The sequence below is a fragment of the Betta splendens genome, chromosome 7 (assembly GCF_900634795.4).
Source record: "Betta splendens chromosome 7, fBetSpl5.4, whole genome shotgun sequence".
Classification (NCBI taxonomy): domain Eukaryota; kingdom Metazoa; phylum Chordata; class Actinopteri; order Anabantiformes; family Osphronemidae; genus Betta; species Betta splendens.
Window position 1 is genome coordinate 13463521 of NC_040887.2, and position 22256 is coordinate 13485776.

Sequence of the window (22256 nt, forward strand, 5' to 3'; positions counted from 1 at the left end):
TGTTTCCCCGTTAAATTTCAGCATCAAAGAAAACAAACAAACTAGGCCATGTAAAGCAGATTAAGACACTTTATAAAGGGGGTCAGTGTTACACAAGCAAGAGACAAGCAACCATTAATACCTATGGGCAATTTGTTCATTACTTTTTGTTTACATCAAACCCATCTCAGATTTACTGTTGGAACTTAAAAAATAAAAAATCCCCTTCACCATTCTGTCATTGCCTACTGAGATATTGTACTGCAGCTCATTAACCTTTAGGTTGTGAAGTTTAGTGTCTCTTTCTGTCAAACTGTGAATCCTGCATCTCTGCAGACATAGTGAAAGGATATATCCAGGGCTTTATTGCACAGTGGCAGAGCACAAAAATAGAAATAGGACATCTTACACCCTGGTAGACCCTGGGGTGAGCACATATATAGTGAGGCCACGAGCGCAATGTCAAACAAAGGGGACAATATCAAGTTTGGAAGCTTTGCTCATGATTGTGACACAGATAATCGTGGTACTTCCACAAAGAGAAACAAAAAGTCATTAAAACTTTATTCACAAAACTGTACACTGTAAAACTGCACACAAGCGTCTTTGGGTATTTTTGCTTTGGCAATTAGTTATCAGTCTGGTGGCTGTCACAGTAGGGGGTCTGGATGAAATACAGTGAGTGAACAAAGTTAGTTTTTGGTTTGACACGCACGGCCATTCATATGACACAGGTGTAACCGTTACTAGCATATTATAAGGCACATTCAAAGACGGTACAGTATACACTGTAGAATACTGCTACTTTAGTAAAGGGACAATTACTCCCGATTGTACAACCTGTGACCTATGTTTTTTGACATGGTATTTATTATTCACAAATGAATCACTGTGATGGGTAAACTGATCAGTTTTTTGACCAAAAATCTAAAATTCTGTCAGATTTAAACAGGAACTTTCAGATGAACAGATGAACCATCAACCACTGTTTTCTTCTAATATGAAGTAGTGCGTTATTGGCATGTGTTGTAGATCTGGATCTGTTTGTTGATGTCATTAAGGATGGCTTTCATCTTGTCCTCCAAGCCGTCCAGTTGGCGAGCCTTTCCCTCCAACCTCCTCTGGTTCTCTTCATAGTTTTTCTCCAGCTCTGTGGAAAAAAGAGAATTTAGGGACTTAACTTTAAGAAGTGCTATTAGTTATTAGTTTCATATAAATATGAGTGATACTACTCAGTACCTGCTAGTCTCTTCAACTTGTCCTGAGCATCTTTCAGTAATGCCTTTGCTTCATCTCTGAGTCTCTCCGCTTTTTTCCTGGCGTCCTGCACAGCTTTGGCTTTGGTGTCGACCCGCTGCTGCACCTCGTTGTATTTATCAGTCAGCTGGCCATCTAGAATCTGAGCATCGAGACAGGAAAAAGCTTCAGAGGTGTGACCCTTTATGAAGGCAAGGTGTGCACACAAACGCACACGCACAAACCTGCTTGGCTTCGTTCGCCTTGTCTCGAGCCATAGTGGCCGTCTCCTCCGCTCGAGCTGCTGCCATGCTGTTTTTGGCACGTTTGGTCTTCAGGGCATTGATTTCCTGTCCCAGTGTCCCCAGGCGGTCCATGGCGTCATTCAGATTGCCCTCAGTGTTGGACATCTCTGCTTCAATCTGAGGAGCAGGTACACGAAAGTGATTTTTTATCAATCAATCAAGTTCACAAAATGGACATTGTATGGTGGTAACTGTCCAGTGTAGTGATGCAAGTACTTTAAGATACCACCTGACTAACAACTAAGTCATTTATTAGTTTCCTTTATTTTTTTTAATTGACCTGTTCCAGCTGGGCTTCGGTCTCCACAATGTCAGCTCTGGCTCTGGATATGGCCTTCTCTGCTGATGTCTGGGCAGTCTTAGCATCCAGTAAGGCTTGCTTTACTGTCTCTGAAGTAGTCTTCACCCCCTCAGCACGATGCCTTAATAACAAGCAGGTGGTTTTGTATCAGATGGATAAAAATGCCATGCTCTTGGGCTGGCACCAGTAGCTGTAAACCAATATAGGGAAGTGTGTAGGTCTAACTCTACTTCGACTACCTTGCCCTCTTAGCGTCCAGCAGCAGCTGCTCTGCCTTGCGCACGTCATCCTGCGTCTGCTCCAGGATGGCGTCCACGTTGGAAAGGCTGCGAACCCGGTCCTTGATTTCATCAGCCAGTTGTCTGATTTGAATAGGTGACGCAGGGATGGCGAGCTCCAGCACGCGGTTTGCTACTGCCTCAATGCTATCTGGATCCGCTCCCTCCTCTGAGAGAAATGTTGACATGGGAAGTGACAGGGTTTACACAAGAGGCTACGCTGACATGGTTATTCTTCAGTACATGTTAGTACTCTCAATCTATGAAAAGTATTTAAGACCCACGAGTGAGGAAGCCCCTGATCTGTTTAATGAGGTCTCTGAGGTCATTGTTAGAGCGCTCCACTTTGTTCTTGGTGGCTGTGGCTTTGTCCAGGGCCGCCTGGGCTTTGCCCTTGGCCTCCTCGGCCTTGGTCCTGGCTTCCGCTACCTGGGTGAAAGACAAAAATGCTTATAGAGCCCACAAATAGCCACCTACAAAATATGATAATTGTCCACAGACTTCATACCTTTGTGAAGAGTCCTGCCACCTCCCCCATTGCTTTGTGCAGCTCCTTCTCCGCATGCTTCGCTCTCTCCAGGGCGTTGTCAGCTGCTGCTGCGGCACCGTTACAGTTCAGGCCTCCACAGTGATGGTTTCCCTCATCATCCCTGCAACCTGCGCCACCACAAGGGCTTTCCCCACAGGGAGCATCACCGGGGGCGCCGCAGACCTGTCCGAGACATTACATAATAAAACTATCACACTTACTGATACTGATATTCTAAAGAACACAGAAAAGGAGAAAACCTTCTCATTGATCTTCTTCATGTCCAGGCCCTGTGCTTTGGTGCTGAGGTCTCCCAGTGCGCGCTTGTTAGCTGCATTTTTACGGTTGAACTCGTCCTTCTTGGCGGCAATGAGGCGCTCTGTGCGGCGGCGGGTGTCTGCAGACTGGCTGACGGTGCTGGGCTTGGTCGTTGTCGACTCGTTAGCACGCCGCTCGGCGTCACGAGACTTGTTGTAGGAGCTGCGAATGCTGTCGTACGCGCCTGCGGGCAAGAGTCAGGAGAGTAATCGTTTTATCAGAAATGGTTTGGATCGACGTAGGGAAGTCTAGTCTTCCTCTGTTTCTCACCAAGGAAGTTGGAGTTCTTGAGAATGTCCAGTTGGTGGTGTAGCTGCTCTGATGTGAGGTTTAGTTCCTTGGCCTCTCTCTCCAGAGCACTCAGCTCCTTGCTCGCCTCAGAGTTACTGTCCTGAACCATAGTTAGTTCTCCCTCCAGACTGTTCAGTTTGTCAGTGGTCTCACCAATCTGTGCTCTGGAGAACAAGGCCAGTAGTTTTTGCAGGGTGCAACCTGTAAACCTGATAAGACTATCATGTGTGCAGTGGAATCTTGCAGCCATACCTAAGGTCCTCAGTAAGCTCCATCAGGGTAGACACAGCTGCAGCAGTGGCATTGCGTGCGTTGACAATTCCCTGTGCTTGTGATAGTTTCTCTTCCAGGTCTCTGAAGACCTTCTCATAGGGTCCAGTGAGCCCCGTGGTTTGAATCTCATGGGCGCGTGCTGCCAGAGCCTTGGTACGCACAGCCAAGTCCTAATAAAGAAATGAAGCTCACGTCTGACTCCCAACCAATCGGTTGTTCAGTGTTTATGCCATGTGGAGATTTCTCTTTGTCTTGTACCAAACCCCACCTGCACAATGCGATCCCAGTCCCCAAAGCACTGATGACAGGGCTGACAGTTGGGGAACTGGCCAGAGAAGCCTCTGGCACACTGATCGCAGCGGACGCCCGAGACCCCCTGCTGGCAAACACAGTGCCCCGTCACGCGGTGGCACTGAGAGGTTTCAATGCCGCGCCAGTCGCAGTCGCATGCTGGAGGAGGCAAACCAAGGACAGCGTGTACTGGTCAGTCAGAGAAAAATGACCTTCCCAAAATCATGCAAATCCTGAAATGCCTGACCTCTGCACTGCGTCCTGGGGTCTCCCCAGTAATTCTCCTGGCAGTCAGTGCAGGTCTTGCCTCCAAAACCATCACGACATTGACACTGACCGGTAAACTGCATGAAACAAAGGAAAATCAGTTATATTTTTAACAATGGGAATGCAAAAGTATTCATTATTATGACATGCCCTTCACCTCATTGCACGAGGAGGTGACAGAGTTGTTGGGATCACACCCGCAAGGATCACAGCCTCTGCCGCTGGCCAGGTTCCAGTGGTTGGGGGCACAGTGGTCACATGTCAGGCCTTTGACGTTAGGCAGACACTGGCACTGACCCGTGACGCGCTGGCAAACACAGTCCTCGCGCTCCATGCACTGGCTGCGTTCAGTACCCAGGAAGTTACACGTGCACTCTGTGGTTCAACCGGCAAAAAGAAGAGTCATCACAGCTGTGTTTACAGACAAGCCAGGGGAGGTCTTCCCTTCAACGGGTTACTCACTCCTGCAGTTGCGCCGAGAAGCATCTCCGAAATAGCCACTCCTGCAGAGGCCGCAGCTCGGGCCTTCCGTGTTGTACAGGCATTTCCTGCACTCCCCGGTCGCTCTGTCACACGCCTCCATATCCGACATGTCTATGTTGTTGTTGCACTGGCACGGCTGGCAGCGGCCCCCAGGCTGAGAGGGGTTGCCATAAAATCCCGGGGCACATTCCTCACATCGAGCACCTAATTGGGGGAAAAAAACAATAATGAGGCTACAGTGAGAGCCGGGTGGATGAATGGTACAATAGGTTTTATTGCTGCACACGAGAGTATGCTTGCATTAAGAAAAGGTGATGTATGGGATTTCCCAAGCTCGGGTGAATGGAACAGCAAAAAGCAGGAGATTGTGTAGTGTGAACTGTGAACATGGACTCATGTTATCACTGGACAACAAAGTGGCACTGAATTCTACTTGGGCTTCCTTTAAAGGCTAGTAGCATTCAGTGTGCTGCACTGTGCCCACCGCCATTCATTAAAAGTACTGTAATAAAACAAAATAATAAATAGCAGGCAGAAGCAACAGACGCTGACCCAGACTCAACCAGCATCTGTCTCTAAACCTCTACCATCAAATCTGGGTCAGGTCCTTTTACTGAAAACATTTACACAGATATGATTCAAATTTTGCTTTGAAAATACGTTCAATTTTGTTTTGAATAAACACTTTTTAGCAGTAGTTATTTAATCTGATAGAGAAGGTCATGGAAAGGTTTTTCGAGAGTGTTTGCCATTACTCTTGGAGCCAGGTCTCACACATGGGCAGAGTGCGCTGTGGCACAGCACCATTGACGGCAGGGGTGCTGAAGCCATGCATGGGCACATGTAGGATCGGTAAAGTGGAGGGTTGGTGGAAAACAGAGGAGCGGGAGGAGAGGAAGGGGGCAGGAGTCAACCACCATTACTCACGCTTAAAAATGGTCACCCCGGAGCGTTTAACAATCCCTGCGCCGGTAATCCAGGGAGGGGGGGAAATAACAGGTCACCATTAACTAGAGCCTATTACCTTATATGAATGTTCAGCCACACATCAGTACAACATATAAACAGTGTGGGCAAGATCATGGTCCCCAGAGGAACTTCTGATGTTTACCTCATGGAGCTTATTATTTACTTGTTAATCAGGCAAAAACATCTAAGAGCTAACAATCAATAGTGCTTTACATCCAAATACAATGTGCTGATGTTGGGTCACAGCTTTTGCTAATTAGCACCATAAATGAATGTAAGATGGTGATATAATTAATAATACTATTACACTTAACCTGTGCTCCAGTTTCTTTAAATAAAAGGTGTCCTCAAGTGCATCATAATGCCATTTGACCTACTTTAAGCGGTACCATGATACCATCAAGCTATATTTCAAGTATGTTTCAGACAAGCTTTGAGTTAATGTTTGAAAACTCAAACACTGAGTTTGAGTTTCATCATCAATAGTAGCAGTGTCACTGTGCAGAAAGCAGAGACTGAAGGAAGATGAATTAGATGAACAGAGCAGGGAAACACACAGGTGTTGTCCAAGGTTTACCTGTGTAACCCTGTTTGCAGTTGCAGATTATTTGTCTATTACGATTGTCCTGGTAACAGGAAGCAGCAAAGTGGCGACCACTACTGGGTCCATCCGGACAGGGACACGGACGACAGTGACCACTGGAAGCTTTGCCCAGAACCGGGTTCCCGTAGTACCCATCGGCACACCTACAGAAAAGACAAGGATGTAAAAAGCAGATTTAAAATTGTGTCTGCTCTACCTACAGTACTGTAGCTGCAACAGGCAACACTCAGTCTGCAACCTTTCACATTTATCGCCTCCCGTGTAGTCCCTGCAGCTGATGCAGACGCCCGTCCTCTGGTCACACTGGTCTGCATGTCCGTTGCACTGGCAGGGTCGGCAGCTCGGGAAGCCCCAGTGACCTGGCTGACACCCGTCGCAGCGCTGACCAAACGCTCCTGGACGGCACTGGCACTGCCCAGTGAACTTATCGCAGAGGCGAGTCACGGAGCCCTCCAGGCTGCACCCGCAGGCTGGGGAAACAAAGAACAACCATAGAGAGGAGAGGAAGAAGAGAAAGGTCAAGTAGTCATGTCAGGCTTAGAGTTTGTGTTCTGTGAGACAGTAGAGGGCGATAAAAGCAAAGAATACGATTACTGCGCATACATCCATAAATGCATGCTCTACTCTGAATACATTACAGTTATATTCTTATTCTTATTCTTATATTCAAAAAGAATAAAAGATTAACTTCATAATAACAAAGTTTAAAAGCAGCACCATCATAAAACAAAAATTGGATCGTCATAAACAAATGACTTCATTGGCTGCTTAGCTCTCTGTGCCATCCTAAGTTAGAACACAAATTGTTAGAATGTTAATTTGAAAAGCAAACTAAGCTAAAAATCTGAAAACAATGTGAAAAGTGAACATAACAGTGCCTGGGTCTCAGGTGTAGAGTTACTTACATATGCAGCCTGACGGTCCGAAGCCATATGTTCCTGGGGCACACTGGTCACAGCGCCGGCCGATCACATTGTTCCTGCAGCGACACTGGCCCCCGCGGACCTCGCACACGGAGCTGACGGAGCCCTGAGGGTCGCAGTTACAAGCTGGAGGTCGACAGAGAAGCAAAAGAGCGTTCGACACATGGGCAGTAACCACGATGTAACCGATGTGACCAGATCACACCAAACACGCTTCACTCACGCAGGGCCCCGTCGTTTATTACGGCCGACATGCTGGTGACCAGCTTGGCACACGTGTCGCTCATCAGGGGGCGGCTCACGCTCTTCGCCCCCTCGTGGCAGCGGTAGCGCTCGTAGGTCTGCTTCCTGTTGTTGGATGCTGGATCCCCGGCATTGAACATCTCCATGGAGGAGTGACGCGGCATGAGGGCGATCTGGAGGAGAAGGACAGGGGTTTGTGCTTGAATTTACATCTGTTCAAGAGTCAGATATTTAGTTTAGGGCACTGGAAAAAGAGTCTGACCGAGTCCAGCAGCAGGACGGCGTTGGCTGCTCCGTTGAGGATGCTGTTGGCGTCCTGATACCGTCTGAACTCAAAGCGCATGGTGTAAGTTATGCCTCTTTCCAGACACACCGACTGATAATGGACAGTGAACCTGAGAAGAAAAGCAGCACGCAGTTCATATGGGCACTGCAGCGTGTTCTGAGGCGCCTGACTGCGTTTCCGGACCTGGATCCAGCCGGCAGGGAAACAGTCAGCCTGTCGTCATCTGGGATGGTGTTCCCACAGGGGCTGCTGGTAGGAATCGGCCCCGGACGGATCACTGTTATTCGCACCTCCTCCCAGTCCCTGGGCATCTAGAGGAAAACCAGTGATGCTTGAATGAAGACTAAGGTCTGCGGTTGCTACAACACAGCACCCCAACAGCTCCCTCAGACCTGTGACTCGTAGCGGATGAGCAGGTCGTACTCCATGGAGTACGGAAAGTCGCTGATGAGGAACTCCAGGGCGCCGCCTTCAGGTACCCAGGCGAACCCAACGCCGGTCCAGGTGGCGGGGCGACCCGGCTGGTGCTCCCTGGTCTCCACCCTACAGCCCTGGAAATAGGCATGTAGATTCAGGTGTATCTACAGGTTAGACAGATGCTTATAAGGGCAGCTGGAATAAGCAAAGCAGTTCTCCCACCTGTCCCATTTTAGCAAACTCGGCCTCATAAAGGAAGTGATCCAGAGCCATGAAGTAATAGCCCGACTCCACCTGAGCACACTGACGCCCCGACATGTGGCTGCGGCAGCGGCACTGGCCACTCTCCATCGAGCAGCTACATTGAACACAAACACATTCATTGGACTTTTCTACTTGCGACCTAGCTGCCCATTTGTTAACACAAGCCGTAGCTGCTGATCCGTCTACTGTGACGCATCAGGCCAGCACTGTGGCCTTCAGCGGAGCCACACTCACTGGTTGTCCAGGGCTCCTCCAATGTCGCACTCGCAGCCTCGGCAGCCGTTGACGTCGTGGCTCAGCGCCCAGTGCTCAGGCTAGAAACACACAAGGTCACACAGAGGGTGTGAGGATAAATAAAGCTACGACGGACAGACAACATGCATGACTTTCCATGCTATTATAGAATGAGATGATTGTGCATCAACTGTTTGAAGTGAGCATGAGTCACATTGTGTAATATGCAGCTCTGTAATCCAGCATCCAGCGCTGGGGTGTATGATTACTGTCCCATTCCTTTCTAATGAGACTTTTTTTCCTTCAGAGGGGAGATTATTTCACAATATTGTTTCTTCATCGAACTAAATCAGCAGGATCCGGCTTCAGATCAGGTCCAAGCCACGACCATGTTAGGCTTGAAGGAACTCACAACGACAGGACAAGTCTCAAATCTCTGGCCTAAATTTAGACACAGAGCCGAGCAGGAGCTCACATTCCTGAATCTACTATTCCAAGCCAAGCAGGTTTGGGACAGTAGGTTCTATTATAACGGGAGGCTCGGGCTGATGATCTGAAGAGAGGGTGAGAAAATGAAAGGAAAAGCAGCAGGATTTTTTTATTTAACTATCAAGGAACAGAGAGGCTGTGGGTCCAGCATGAAAGTGAGGACTAAGCAGAAAAAGGAGAGGAGATGGGACATTTAGGCATAAACAATAAAATGAGATCAACCAATAAATCATCTATGGGAAGACTATGAATTGTCACATTGTCACCACTAGGGTTAAACACAAGACAAGACAGACAGAAGAAGCGAAACTAAAAACAGATGGGTGAGTCCTGAAAACAAAGCCTTACCAAACACTGGTCACAGCCTCGGCCAGTGACGAGGCGCTTGCAGAAACAGTCTCCGCTGACTGGGTCACACTGGGAGCTCCCTGACACTGTTCCTCTGTGGTCACACCGGCAAGCTGCAGAGCGTGAGTGGGCCGGGTCATCACTTCACAGCTTCATAGCCTCATTAAAGCAGTGTTACTTTGTGGAGGAGCCGTGGCTGTACTCACGCTGGCAGCCCTGAGCGTCGTCGGCGCTCAGGCCGAAGAAGCCGGGCTTGCACTTGTCGCAGCGCGGCCCCTCGACGTTGGCCTTGCACCGGCACTGACCTCCCAGCATGCCGAGGGACGGCTCGGTGTGGCTGTCGCACACGCCTCCGTTCTGAGACCCGTCCGGGTCGCAGTCGCAAGCTGGGGGACAGACGGACAGGCGGGAGTCGGATCACGCTGCATCACTAGGAGACAGGAAAGGCCGACACTCACTCACCGATGCAGACGTGCGGGTCCCTGATGTCCTTCAGGGGGTCTTTGTAGTAGAACGGTTTGCAGCTCTCACAGTTGCGTCCCATAGTGTTGTGCTGACACTCGTCACACACTCCTCCACTGACGCTGCCGGTGGCCACGTACACCGCCATGTCGAAGTGGCACCGGTTCGAGTGGCTGTTGCAGTTGCACTCTGGAACAAACCAATCAGCCCGGCTGGTTTAAGACCTGAATCCCCCCGCGCGGCCCGGCGCCGTTCTCTCCCCCGGACTCACCCTTGCAGGCGTGGGTGTTGCGCCCCTCGGCCGGCCTCCAGGGCAGATCGTTGTGGAAGTCGTCGCACTGCTCACAGTTCAAGCCCTTGGTGTTGTGGTTGCACACGCACCTGCCGTGAACCTTCAAAACAGGCGGGTGGTGAGGAGTCAGGACGGTCTACGCGGGAGCGGCGAGGGTACTGGAGCAAATGACACCCACCATTCCCTCTATGCCGTCCCTGATGCCGTCGATGGGGGCGCACTCCGAGGCGTGGCCGTAGCAAAAGCAGTTTCCGCGAACGACCAGCTCATATATGGCGTAGTAGTATTTCTCCTTGATTTCAGCCCTGGGGTCCAGCAGATTGTCTCCCAGCGTGTGAAGCTTGGTGAAGTTCACTCTCAGGTTGGTGATTTTCAGCTGGTCTGACAACACAGGAAGACAATACTTTCAATACTCTTATATAGTACATCATCAGTTTTTGCATAAACAAGCTCTCGAGAAGCTCTCAATTCGAAATCTCATTGATAAAATCAATAAATGATTCATTTTTTCGACATGTAATCCTGCTCTTTAACAGGAAGTTAATTATAAAAGCAACACATCCAGATGGGATTCATAACTTTTACCCGTCTTGCCAGAAGTGGAAATATCTGAAACTGATGGACAGCTTCCCACATCCTGCCTCAAATGGTGTTTCAGAGATAACCTCCTTCCTGAGTCTGTTGAATGGATGGAGCATTTTCCGCTGTTACACTCCAGCTGTTCGGCCGTAGCTTTCAACACGCACGCACACTCCCAAGCTGCCAACATGCAGAGCCCAGAGCTCTCCACTTTCTTATTATTTTCCTGCTCATCTTCCTGCGTCTGACGCTCCCATAACACCCATAAGACGTGATCTGCTGATTTGGCCAGTCTTGTTGCTTTTCCACGTTTGACTTTTCCTTTTTCATTTCAAACGTGTGTTCAAATATGAGGGATCAAATGGTTGATGAGCGGACTAATTCTCTACCGAACCCTGACCCTGCCCTGCAGACGTTATCTGGAGTAACACGACCCCACTGTGACAGACGAGAGTTAATCCCTGCAGCTCCGCTACACTGAGACTCTGTCTGTTCCTCCTCAGAGTGTAATAGCAGATCATTGCAGAGAGCGTGTGCTGAACACAATCTGGACCAAAAAGCAGTCGGATAAATACTGAGGCTGACGCCTCAATAGGCACCGACGTGGCTTGAAGTGGATGGTAATTATACATATTCATGCTTTGCTAAAAAAGCTAAATCCATTAGTATATATATATATATATATATACAGTATATATATATCATATATATATGATAAGCCGGTCGACTAATCGGTCCTAATCTTTAATTTTCAATTTTAATTAGTTAGAAAAAGAATCTCTTATGCTCCACACAGTCCTCCCACTCCCTGCTCTGTCATGCAGTGATGCGAGGCCGTTATTAAATTACAACAACAAAGGGTTTAAAACAACAGAAATCAATGATTTTCTCCAATGAGGCAAGACATCCTCAAAGGAATTCAGAGGAGTATAAGTTCAAATTAACTGCTGGAAAAACAACAGGATCTGTTTAGGTTCTGTAGGAACGGGCAGCCAGACAGAAATGACTTCTCAAGTTGTATACCCCACCCCACAATAGACATCACTGGGTAAATGCGTTAGTTGAGTTGAGGGTGTTTGGTGGAAGTTTGAACTTTAGGTAAGATGTCCAGTATAAATATAGAAAAAAGAACTCCTTCAGATGTTGATCCATTGTCTTGACAACAGCAAACACTAAATATGGATTGTTCAGCTGTGAGGGGGTCAGAGGTCCTCATGCAGGGCCAGCTACAGTGGGAGATCTCACAGCAGAACAAGACAACCTCCGCTGCTGCTTTGGAAACCAAGCTCAAGTTTCTGGGAAGGGCTCACATGTCGTGCCAGTCTAAACACGAAGGCTGGGACAGGGAGGCTGTGTGGGAGCGAGCAGCTGCTTTTCACATCGCTCCATGTCTTCCACACAGCGGGGCCATGTTTCACACCCCAGAGAGAAGCTCTTACTGTCTGCGGATGTGTCACGGCCAGAGAACGCGCGGCTCGTCTGCTGGAGTTTGATTAATGGCCACAAATGGGAATACGTTCTCAAAAATTGAATCTGGGATCAGTTTTTATTTTCATTCATTTATTGTGTTTATGTTATTTTTAAACCCTTCTAAATCATGTGATGTGTACCTTCTCAGTGACAGTTCTATTTGGTATTAACTGTTTTTAAAAATGTGAGCGGGACCTACTCTGGATGTTGGGGCTGTATGGATCCTCGATGCTGATGGCTGGATCCAACACTCTGTAAATGACCTAAACCGAAGAATAGACATTTTTAGCAGCGGCTTCTGGAGCGAACATCACAAAGAACTGAACTATAATGTGACCTTTTATCTTTTAATTTTAACCATCGGCTGCTCACCTCTCCCTCCGTCGACGGTTCGATGTCAGAATAGCGCGACTCGCAGATGACATCATTGATGTTACGCAAAGGACCCTGGGAGACCCCCGGAAAAGTGGCGGCACAGTCGTGGGAGAAGTAGCGGTAGATCTGCCACGTGCGGCCGAAGTCTGCAGAGCGCTCGATCAGCATGGCCGCCGGGCGGAAGGTCTGGGGGAGGAAACAGGTCAGCGAACGCGACCCCGCGCTGCGTTCTGTCAGATGTAGAGGCGTCTCACCTTGAAAGTCATGATCAGGTGAGTGAAATGAAACTCTGCTTCCAGGTCCAGCTGAACGAACACGTCTGACTTTCCTGCGCGACACAAACAACACAACTGTTAGTAGGAGATTGGGAGCTTCTCTTTCATGGCCGTCACTCAGACTGTGTTATTCAGTCTTAGTGTGGAAATCACTTAAACTTACTTTCCATTCATGCAATGCAACTTGACAGGAAAAGCATTTTGTTTCAGCAAGAGAAATGAAGCATGTTGGAAAAGCTCACACATTCCGAGTTCCCGGATCATGGAACGCGAACCACAGTGTCGCCTCACTCACTACTTTTCAGCTGTGATTCCCTCTCTTCACTCTTATCTGTCCTGAAACTGTTCTCTCATAAAACATCCACCTTTCCAGCGACAAGCAGCAGACGAAGAAGTGTGTGACCGAGCGGAGGTTGTTTCTACAGCCTGTCGCAGCAGCTTTATTTTTAAATTATTCAAGTGATAGAAAAGTCACTTGGCCAACCAGGAAACAGTCAACACAATCAAACCACTGTAATCTATATCAAATGGAGCTACTGTGCCCAGCAGCTCCAACATGGCACCGCTGCAGAGATGCCAGGAGTAAAAATACACTCTTCCTGTCTCTTCCCCTCTGTTCCATCCTGTGTCTTGTACTCCACAACAGCTGAAACGTGTCTAAGTAGCTGCTCCACGTACTCCTTCAGATTCGCTCATTGTGATAAAGATTTACTGTATGTGCACTAAATGGCCATCAGTCTCTCTCACTGTCTGTCCTTCATCCATTTTTAATACTCAGCTTCCACTTTTATCTCTCCGTCCTCCCAGTTTGCCTCCCTTTTCCATCTGAGATGCCGGAGCAGGGCCTGCCCTGTTATTAGGCCCATCTGTAGTGGTGCTACTGGTCTATGTGGTTTCAGTTAATGGTTCGGAAAGTAGGTCCATTTTTCCAACTTCCTCCCTTGCATTTTTGCAGTATTTTTTGCTTCCCATTACAGCATCTTTTAAATATTCCCTTTGTTAATTGTTTTTCCCTATGATGGTAAACATACTGTAGGCCTAATGAATGCAGCAATCTTTGATTTGGTGCCTTCATTTGCAGCACATCACTGAGCATTACCACCACAAGATTTCCACTGTAAACTTTAAATAAGTGAAACTAAATCTTGTGAACTGATGAGTCCAAGTTTTAGGAGCAAACAAGCAAAGACGCCTTCTGTTGGGTTCATTAAGGAAAATGTGATAGGGTAGAGTGTGTGGGTCTGGGGTGTCCTTCCTTAACTTGACAATGTCAACAAGCATGCTCCCTGGTGCATGTGAGCTATTTAGAGGAGAAGCCTGCTCTAGGACTTTTTGTAATGGCTTAGCTGCTAGATCTGAACACGGAGTTCAGGAACACTGCACAACAAGCTCAGCAGACCTTTGGGACGTGCTGCAGAATACATAAGTGAGTGGGTGTGATTGTTCTTGCCACTGTCCCTCCACCGGATTTCATTTATTAAAATTCATCCTGAGGAGAAAAAGACCTTGAGAACTGCTCCGTTTAAATGCAATAAAACCCGCTGGGCTCTATTTATTGATAAAGGGCTGTTTTTAAAGGGTTTAGAAGTCTCATTTTCTTACCATTCTCAGACTGCCACCAAGACTTCTTGCGATGAGGTTTGAAGGTAGTGATGACGTTCTCTATCCTGTGATTAATGGTGTTGTAGATTGGGTCATAAGGCCGCCTGGAGTCACATTCAAAACACTTCTTCTCATCCTGTGTGGGAACAAAGGTCAGAGGTGAGAGACTCCGGGGTTCAGTGAGAAGCCACGGCACAATTTACGCAGACACGTGCACTGACCTGAAGATGGCTAACAATGCAGTAAGGCTCCTTTCTCCTCATGCCGCATGTGGACGAAGCCTTGAGGTTCTTCTCCCGACCCACCAGCAGGTCCCCCGTTGCCGGGTAACAGCTCCCATGAGCACAGCCGTGGCTGAAGTCGGGCTCCTGGCCAACAGCGGCAGCCACGACTGGAGGGGGGTGGAGCAGGAAGTGAATTACAGGGAACGGGAAAAGGCAGCGCAGAGTGCGATGGTTATCTAATAGAGCCGCCATTCATGAGCTTTTGTTGGCAAATAAAGTGCAGAGAGAAAAATCAGTAACCCTAGAAAAGAGACATCAAAAAGGTCTTATCTCTTCCTGAGCAAAACAGGCCAGAGAATGGGAGGAAAGTCAACAGCTCCACTACAGTCAAGAGTTCAGACACGTTCCTCTACAGAACTGGACACACATTTGAATCATGACAAACCAAGCTTGCGTATGAGCTATAAGAAGCAGAGTGATGGAGATCTGCATCACGTGAGCTGGCCTCCACAATCACCTGACCTGGATCAGAGAGAGGAGCCAGACAACCACCCATTTTAGGGACTCTACACTATATACTGCCTATTCTGTTACCCACTAATTATTAGTGGATCTTCAGATATCAGAGCAGCTACATGTAGCTATTTTTCCATCTACTGTGATGCCACAGACTTACTGTGATTCTTTTTTTAATTAAATTTATCAGTGTCAAGGTCTCATACAGTGTGTGGCAACTTCTGCTCAAGATCTGCCTCAATGTTGGGACAACATCCAGTGGGAGGGGGATTATCTTGAAGGCTCTGTTGTCTGCAGGGGTCCAAAAAACCCAGCTGACAAGGGGCCCCAGCTAAAGGTGAAATCTGGAATTTAACCAATGCAGGTCACACACAGGGCGACCAGGGCCACCGCAGCTGATCCTTCCAGGTGAAGCTGTGATAAAGGAGCATTTGGTCCGAGTGCTGAGAGATGCTGCGACCGCTCTGTGCTCCAGCTCTGGAGCCGCGCGGCGACTACGTAGCTGTGCTATGTGTGGGAGTTAAAATAAACCTTATAAACTTTCATGACAAGCAGCAGCAGAAGCCGTCTCACATTCCTGTGGACTCCTTGAGGAGAGCGTCTCCTCCTACACTGCTGCTGGATGCGTGCGTTGCAATGAGAAAGGTCAAGGCCCGGGGTCATGCTGTCAGTCTGTGGTCAGCCTGGAACAATCCTATAGGTATATTATATAAATGTGCCACTACTATTTTTATTGAATTGTAAATAGACTGGTTCTAAACAAATATTTTACCGTACTGTAACGTGTGCTGCCTCTGCTGCCTTCATGCTGTTATTTAGTGAGATTTCACTTCGTTTTTGTGCTGACAGGCATGAGCACTGACAGTCCGCCACACCTGCACCCTGAGATGCTCCTAACGCCTAATCCCACTGACTGGGGTGGAGACAGACCAGGACATTATCAGCGTGCGAGGCTCCGGCCAGCTGCAGATAGGAGCTCTCCTGGGAACCGCAGCGAGGAGGATTTCACATGGACACGCGCTCCTGAGGAATCCTGCATTCGCCTGGCACCTGGACAAGGCCCAGGTTGGTGAGCAACAGGCTGCAGACGCGACGCGCTCACCTGAAGGCTCAACAGCAACACATGATACGCGGATTAGAGGATGTGTTCAAGTGCGAGGTAACAACCAGAGCTTGACATTTGCGTATCATTATCTGAAATGACCACAGCTACATAATGGGCTGTAATAAAAGAGGCTCGAGGTTGGTGTCTTAACCTTTATCTGCTTGAAAGGAGGAAACAACACAAACAGAGAATGTCAGATGGATGATTTGATGTGAGAGAGTGTGAAAAAAGGCGCAAAGCGACATGAGTCTTTGTGAAGACACAACCTGCTATCTGGTCTGGAAGCTCCTGGCAAGCGTTCAAAGCTTTGTCCGTGTGTCTGAAGCAGTGGAGGCCTGGCGTGTCCTATAATCACCGGCTTTCTCCTTGTTTTTTTTATCTTTTAATATCTTGTTTCTGTCTCTATCAGCGCGTCACACTCAGGAAACAACCTGAGCTGATCCATGTACATGTATTGTATCTGCAACAGGGACCAGACTGCAGATATGAGGTGGTTGATTTCACTGTAGGTTCCTGGTCTGTGTCTCATTAGGCTCGACCCCTGGAGGAGCACTGAGCGTGCTGCGTTTAGGCCCTCTCTCCGTTTAATGGAGTATCTATGAGCTGATTGGAGAGCGGAGTTTCTTTCCTTTTCCCCTCCTTTTCTCTGCATCCATACATGGAGAGGCGGCGAGGAATGCAGGCTGACAGCTGAGCGGGAGAAGGGGGCAGCGGTGTGCGTGTGTATGTGTGTGCGTGTGTGTGTGTGTGTGCGTGCGTGCGTGTGTAAAGCAGTGTATGAAGTGTAGCCCTGCGCTCCATCATGAGCCATAATCTCACTTAGCCTTTCGTCTCCCCCTGGCTTCTATTCCTGACTGACCTACGGTGTGTGTCCACCACACACGGTGACGGTGGAGGTGCAGGGAGGAAGTGGCGTAGACCTGACACATTCAGCGGGGACAAGTCAGCCACCGCTGCAAACAACGAGCAAGGCAAAGACAAACAAGAGCTGCAAACGAGACCAGCAGCTGATATATTTAGCGCTGGCCATCAGTCCAGTTACTTTAAAGCCCTGGTGAAGCAGAGTCAACAACCTCTGTATTTTAACTCCTCCAAGCTAATTAGTTAGCATTCTCCCCTCGGCGTCCTCTTTGCTGTGCTCTCAGGTGATGGACGGCCGACTCCCGCAGCCAAACATCCACATCTCCTCCTCCCTCTTCACCTTGTTATTAGCCTCCCGTTTTCATCCGCCTCCCATCCTCCCCCCACTCACTCTGCCCTGCCGCTCACCTTCTTCGCTCCTTTCATCCTCTGTTCTTTAAGCAGAGCCGGCTCATAAAAAAGATGGCCGACCTTAAAGTGGAGTATTGTTTTAGAGGATGAGTAGATGACGTGAGAGGTGGTGAGAAGGCCGCAGGTTCAGCACAGCTCCAGTAAAGAGCTGTCCCTGTGTTCCTGCCTGGACCTCCAGCAGCCTCCCACCCAGACTGCAGCCTGCTTTTAAACAGTCTGACTGAACTCAATGCTTTGTGTCCTTAGACCTTTGCAAATTGTAACCAATTGCATATTAGTTCAATGAAAAGATGTCTGATAAAAAGAAATCCTAGAAACGCCTTAAACCCCTGGATTTGCTTTGATTTGCGATCCATCCCTGGAAGCTGATGGGACTCCCTGAAGTCAGCAGGCAGCCACAAAGCCTGTGCCGCGCTGCCTGACGCTCAACAAATCCATCAAATCCCCTGGTTTCTTTTGGCTCAGCGCGCGACGTGCGGCGAGAGCCGCTACAAACCCCAAGTCAGATCGCCTCATGCGGAAACGGGACGGAGTCCGACTCTGAGAGTGGAGGCGCGTTTGGTCAGCACATGTGGAGCGCCGTGAACCAGCCGCTCGGTCTGGGCCCGGTTAGTGATCAGAGCTCTGTGTTCAGCAGCTGAGCTGGGAACACGGGGAGACTGAAGTAATCAGAGCCTCTGGTGGAGAAAACCTGGCTCCACTTAGGGAGAGCTCAGGGGAAACCTGCAGTTACTGCAGCCTACGGTTGGTCTCTGCGTGGCCCGAGGCCTCCTTCGCCTCCCAGGGGGAGCGCGGCCCGAGCTCCGGGTCTGATCCCGCACACACAACTAAGGGAAAAATACACGAACCAACCGCTGAGCCCTGAAGCGGCGCTGCTCGTATCAGCACAGCTGCAGTAATTGCTACTTGTTCGCATTAGATAATTGCAGGTGCGTTGGTGTCCTTTAACAAGCGGCCTGTCGTTGGCCTGTAATTAGCCACGTCCCACGGACAATAAAAAGAAAAACAGCATTTCTCCCATGATGACTGTTTTCAATCTAATTAGCAAAGCATTGTAACCAAAAGTTCTACAGCAAAACACATCGGGGACAAATCTTGATTTGACTTTTGTCACAGTGTTTTTTTCACCTTTTCTGAAAATCACCACATGAAAACTTAAAAAAATAAAATTCATATTTTCACCTGTTGGGAGTCTCAACAAACTCGGCCGAAACGCCTCCTAGAGCTTTGCTTATACGCTCACCACTCTACCTGCTTCCCTATTGTTTTTAATAAAACCAGCTCCAGCCTCATCCTTCCCCTCACCTCCTCCTCCTCTACCTCCACCTTCTGGTTTCATTGAGGAAGAAATCCTAAGAGGACGGGAAAACCTAAATCACTGCCCCTTCATGTAACAACTCCTGTGTCTCCTCATTTCCTTGTGCTCTTTCTGTGCTGTTTTCTCTTTGTCCTCGTTTGTCCTCTACGTTCCTCCCCTCTATTTCTCTCTCTCTCTCTCTCTCTCGCCCGGTGCTGGTGGTTTTTGGCTTTACTACGCCATTGTTCTTGTATCAGTCATTTCCGGAGGTTGTCGCTTACTAAGACTTTGGAAACACACTGGCTCGCTCCCATTGTCTAACACTAGATCTCACCTGTCTACACACACATACACACACACACACACACACACACACACACACACACACACACACACACACACACACACACACACACACACACACACCTGAGCTCCATTCCTACACAAACACAAACCTGCGAGTCAGGTGCATTACAGAGGATTTACTCCAACCTCAACCTTTCATGTCAAGTTTTCCTTCCTCTCTAACTCTTCAGTTCCTTCCTTCGCCCCCCTGGAGGTTTAATGAGTTGCTTCCTCTCTTATCTTAACTTAACTTAATGAGATCAAGTCACGAAAAGCATTTCTGACCGCAAAGAAAGAGCAGGATTACAGTGGTGGCTGTGGTCAGACGCTTAAACACTGTATTGCATGACCGGCTTTCCACGCAGGCTTCTTCACCCTCCAACCCCCAGAGAGGGCGAATGGAAACAGAAAGTGAACAGAAAAGGAGTTTGAGTGGAGGCTCCGCTGGTTCCTTTGTCCCTGAGATCAGCTTGAGTCCTTTCACTCCGTCCCTGCTTCTCTCTCTCCTTCTGTCAAACACACACCAATTAACCCCGCAGGGATTTGAGCACAACCTTTGACCTTGCAGCTCATCCTTGGAGGCGTTCGGAGTCTGAATGGACAGCTCCCTTTCTCTATAATGACGCTGCATCAGATGCACTTGTTGCTTCCCGCTTCCTCCTCTGCTTTGTCTCTCTCTGTATCGCTTGAATCCTATCAGACCACTCGCAAACCTCAGCTTTGCACTTTTACATCTCTCAGGTTCACCCTTAGCTTCTAATCGGACCTTGCTTTTATGGTAAATACAGATAATACAAAAAAAAGATATCTGAGCTGTTGAGGAGAAAAGAAGAGGCAAACCCAAACCAAGTCAACTGGAGACGACAGTTTTTCACATAGGTGCCAACAAACACTGTTTATTCCAGCAAAAGAAAAACCTCTGCTGTTCTTTTGTCGCCTGTTGTTGTTTTCTCTCCTCTATCCATTCACCCCAAGCAGTTAACGCAATCACAAACCTGGCTGTTGTCATTAGCCACTAACTCCATCAGGGGGTCTAATTCCTGATTTGGGCAGTTTAATTACTATAGATTACATTTATATTGTTTTATTTATTATTCTCTAGTTAATTACCAGTTTAAAACAAACCACACGAGGGTCCCAGCTGCTACAAACCATCAGCTGGTGACTGTATGTATCAGAATTCACGCTCAGCTCTAAATACCACCAGGTTGTGAGTGTTGCTGCTTTGTGGCTCAAGAGAAGAACGCACAGCCAACAAATGTGGTGGATCACTGTCGCTCTCATGTGATGTGACCGATTCTATATATTCACCCTGATGTAGCGGCATCTGCGTCACACACGCCAGCTGTTTTGTGTGACCCAGACCAAGCTCTCCTTCATGTGTGTGGCCACTGATAAGGCTGATGAGGACACCCCGGGTGCCAACAGCAGGCACCAACTGAGTCTTTAACTGGTGCAATGAGCCCTTTGTCCTCCAGCTCCAGGAAACAAAGCATTAGGATGCATTTTACGGGGGAGCATTGTTCCATTAAAGCAGTGGGAGCACCTCCGCGCTGACTGGGGTGGAGCGTGTGCGAGGCCCCAATATGCAAAGACCTTCGGAGCTATTCGGGTCTTTAATTACATTCCACAAACCCACAGTGGCTTCGGTTAGATTTTCCAGTCTTAATATGCACACGGGCGCTGGCGAACATGAACAACGGGCGCAAATACATGTAGCTGTGATGTCGGTAGGTGTTGAGAGGGGGGATCTATTTGTGGATTCAGCTGGGCTGTTTTAGGAGGACCATAAACAGAGTGACGCCACCAAAAGAGACAGAGACCCACAGAGGCTCAGAGGGACCGTGGCCCTAAAAAAGAGAGTCCAGACATCTTATCTTGGGCAGGGGGATGCGTGAGGGGACCGTCCGCACATCAGACTCCAGGCTACTGATTCCACAGGAGCTTGTGATCCGCAGAAAAAATTATAACTGAAAGCTAAACTAAACTAAGTGCGTTTTCTTAACTGCACATTATTTTGAAAAAGACCATAAAGTGTAGTTCTGATGTTGCTTTAAAGTTCGCTCTGCTAATAGAGGAGAGTAGACGTCTCATTTCCCATTATAATAAACTTTACGCACGCGGCATGATCAAACGTCCACAGGACGCGTTCTGATCCAATAAACCCCAGTGCCCACGAGACGCTCGTTAGCCTTCAGACCCGTTCACTGAATGACTTCTGAGGATTCGCTGCGGCGCAGGAGACCCGGGCTGACTTCAAAGCGCGTGTCCAGTGCAGCTACTCACCGCAGACGAGCGTTAGCAGTGATGCCCGCATCTCGGAGCGCGCGCGGGGCCGCGGACAACCTGTGGACCGCAACAGTTCAGGTTAAAGTGAGGCACCCTGCACGAATACTGATGACAAAAGTCCCACTACTCAAATGTACGACTACGTGCGGTTTCGAGACCCGGAGGGTCCAGATAACGTAGTGTTTTTGCGTAACGATCTAAATTAGTGTTTTAGTGTTGATGAAAAGCATCCATCCTCTGTTGGTAACTGTCCAACGTGTTCCTGTATCTCCCTTTAAATAGTACTCACGGTTCGGAAGATGTTGGAGAGACGCTCCGGTGTTGTGCAGTTATCGGTCTCCCGCTGGTCCACTTGCTGCGCAGTCGCCGGACAGAAGCGGAGCGGAGCTGGGCAGCGCAGCCTACTGCGCGAGGAGTCCTTCGCTCCCGCGCCTCTCTGCTGGAAACTCCGAGCTGGACTTCCGGAACGGACCGGCGCGTGTACAGCGCAGCTACTCGGAGGAGGCGGGAGGGCGACGGCTGCGCGTGGAGGCAGGTGGTGCCGCCCAAAGGATGATGGGAATTACCTCCATCACCTCTACAGTATGTGGCTCAGACAAACCTGGCTGGTTCATTTATCTCCACGTGGACTGTCAGTAACAGTTTAAACAGTTTAAACGTTTTATTAAACCGGCTGCGGTAATGGAACCGTATCTTCATTTTCCTCTCTAAAACCCACTGCACGTTTTCCGACGAGCCCCTGGCCGCGCTGAACACCGTGCAGGTCTGAAACGGAGCAGGAATGCGCGCTCCCCGTTTGAATGGATTAGATTCCCTTTGATTGCA

The 22256-nt window shown here is 48.7% G+C and overlaps 1 protein-coding gene across 2 annotated transcripts; it reads right to left on the bottom strand.

Annotated features, from left to right (window-relative positions):
• Nucleotides 1–51: 51 nt before the first annotated feature.
• Nucleotides 52–21860, bottom strand: lamb2 (laminin, beta 2 (laminin S)). 2 transcript variants are annotated; one of them, XM_029156367.3, is made up of 36 exons: nt 21721–21860; nt 21429–21488; nt 14605–14774; nt 14384–14519; nt 12761–12834; nt 12504–12692; nt 12331–12394; nt 10261–10463; nt 10062–10182; nt 9791–9979; nt 9535–9714; nt 9329–9441; nt 8492–8571; nt 8216–8351; nt 7969–8127; nt 7760–7887; nt 7553–7685; nt 7271–7463; nt 7030–7173; nt 6363–6594; nt 6098–6267; nt 5479–5514; nt 4531–4755; nt 4226–4443; nt 4049–4145; nt 3779–3960; nt 3490–3680; nt 3217–3401; nt 2889–3130; nt 2608–2811; nt 2384–2528; nt 2061–2268; nt 1801–1942; nt 1461–1637; nt 1219–1378; nt 52–1129 (listed from the first exon to the last, which is right to left on the bottom strand). In XM_029156367.3, the coding sequence occupies exons 2-36, from the start codon at nt 21457–21459 to the stop codon at nt 993–995; spliced, it is 5394 nt and encodes a 1797-aa protein (XP_029012200.1). In that variant the 5' UTR covers nt 21460–21488; nt 21721–21860; the 3' UTR covers nt 52–992. The 2 variants fall into 2 exon arrangements, with proteins under 2 accessions (XP_029012200.1, XP_029012201.1); XM_029156368.3 differs by lacking the exon at nt 5479–5514.
• Between the last annotated feature and the right edge of the window lie 396 nt (nt 21861–22256).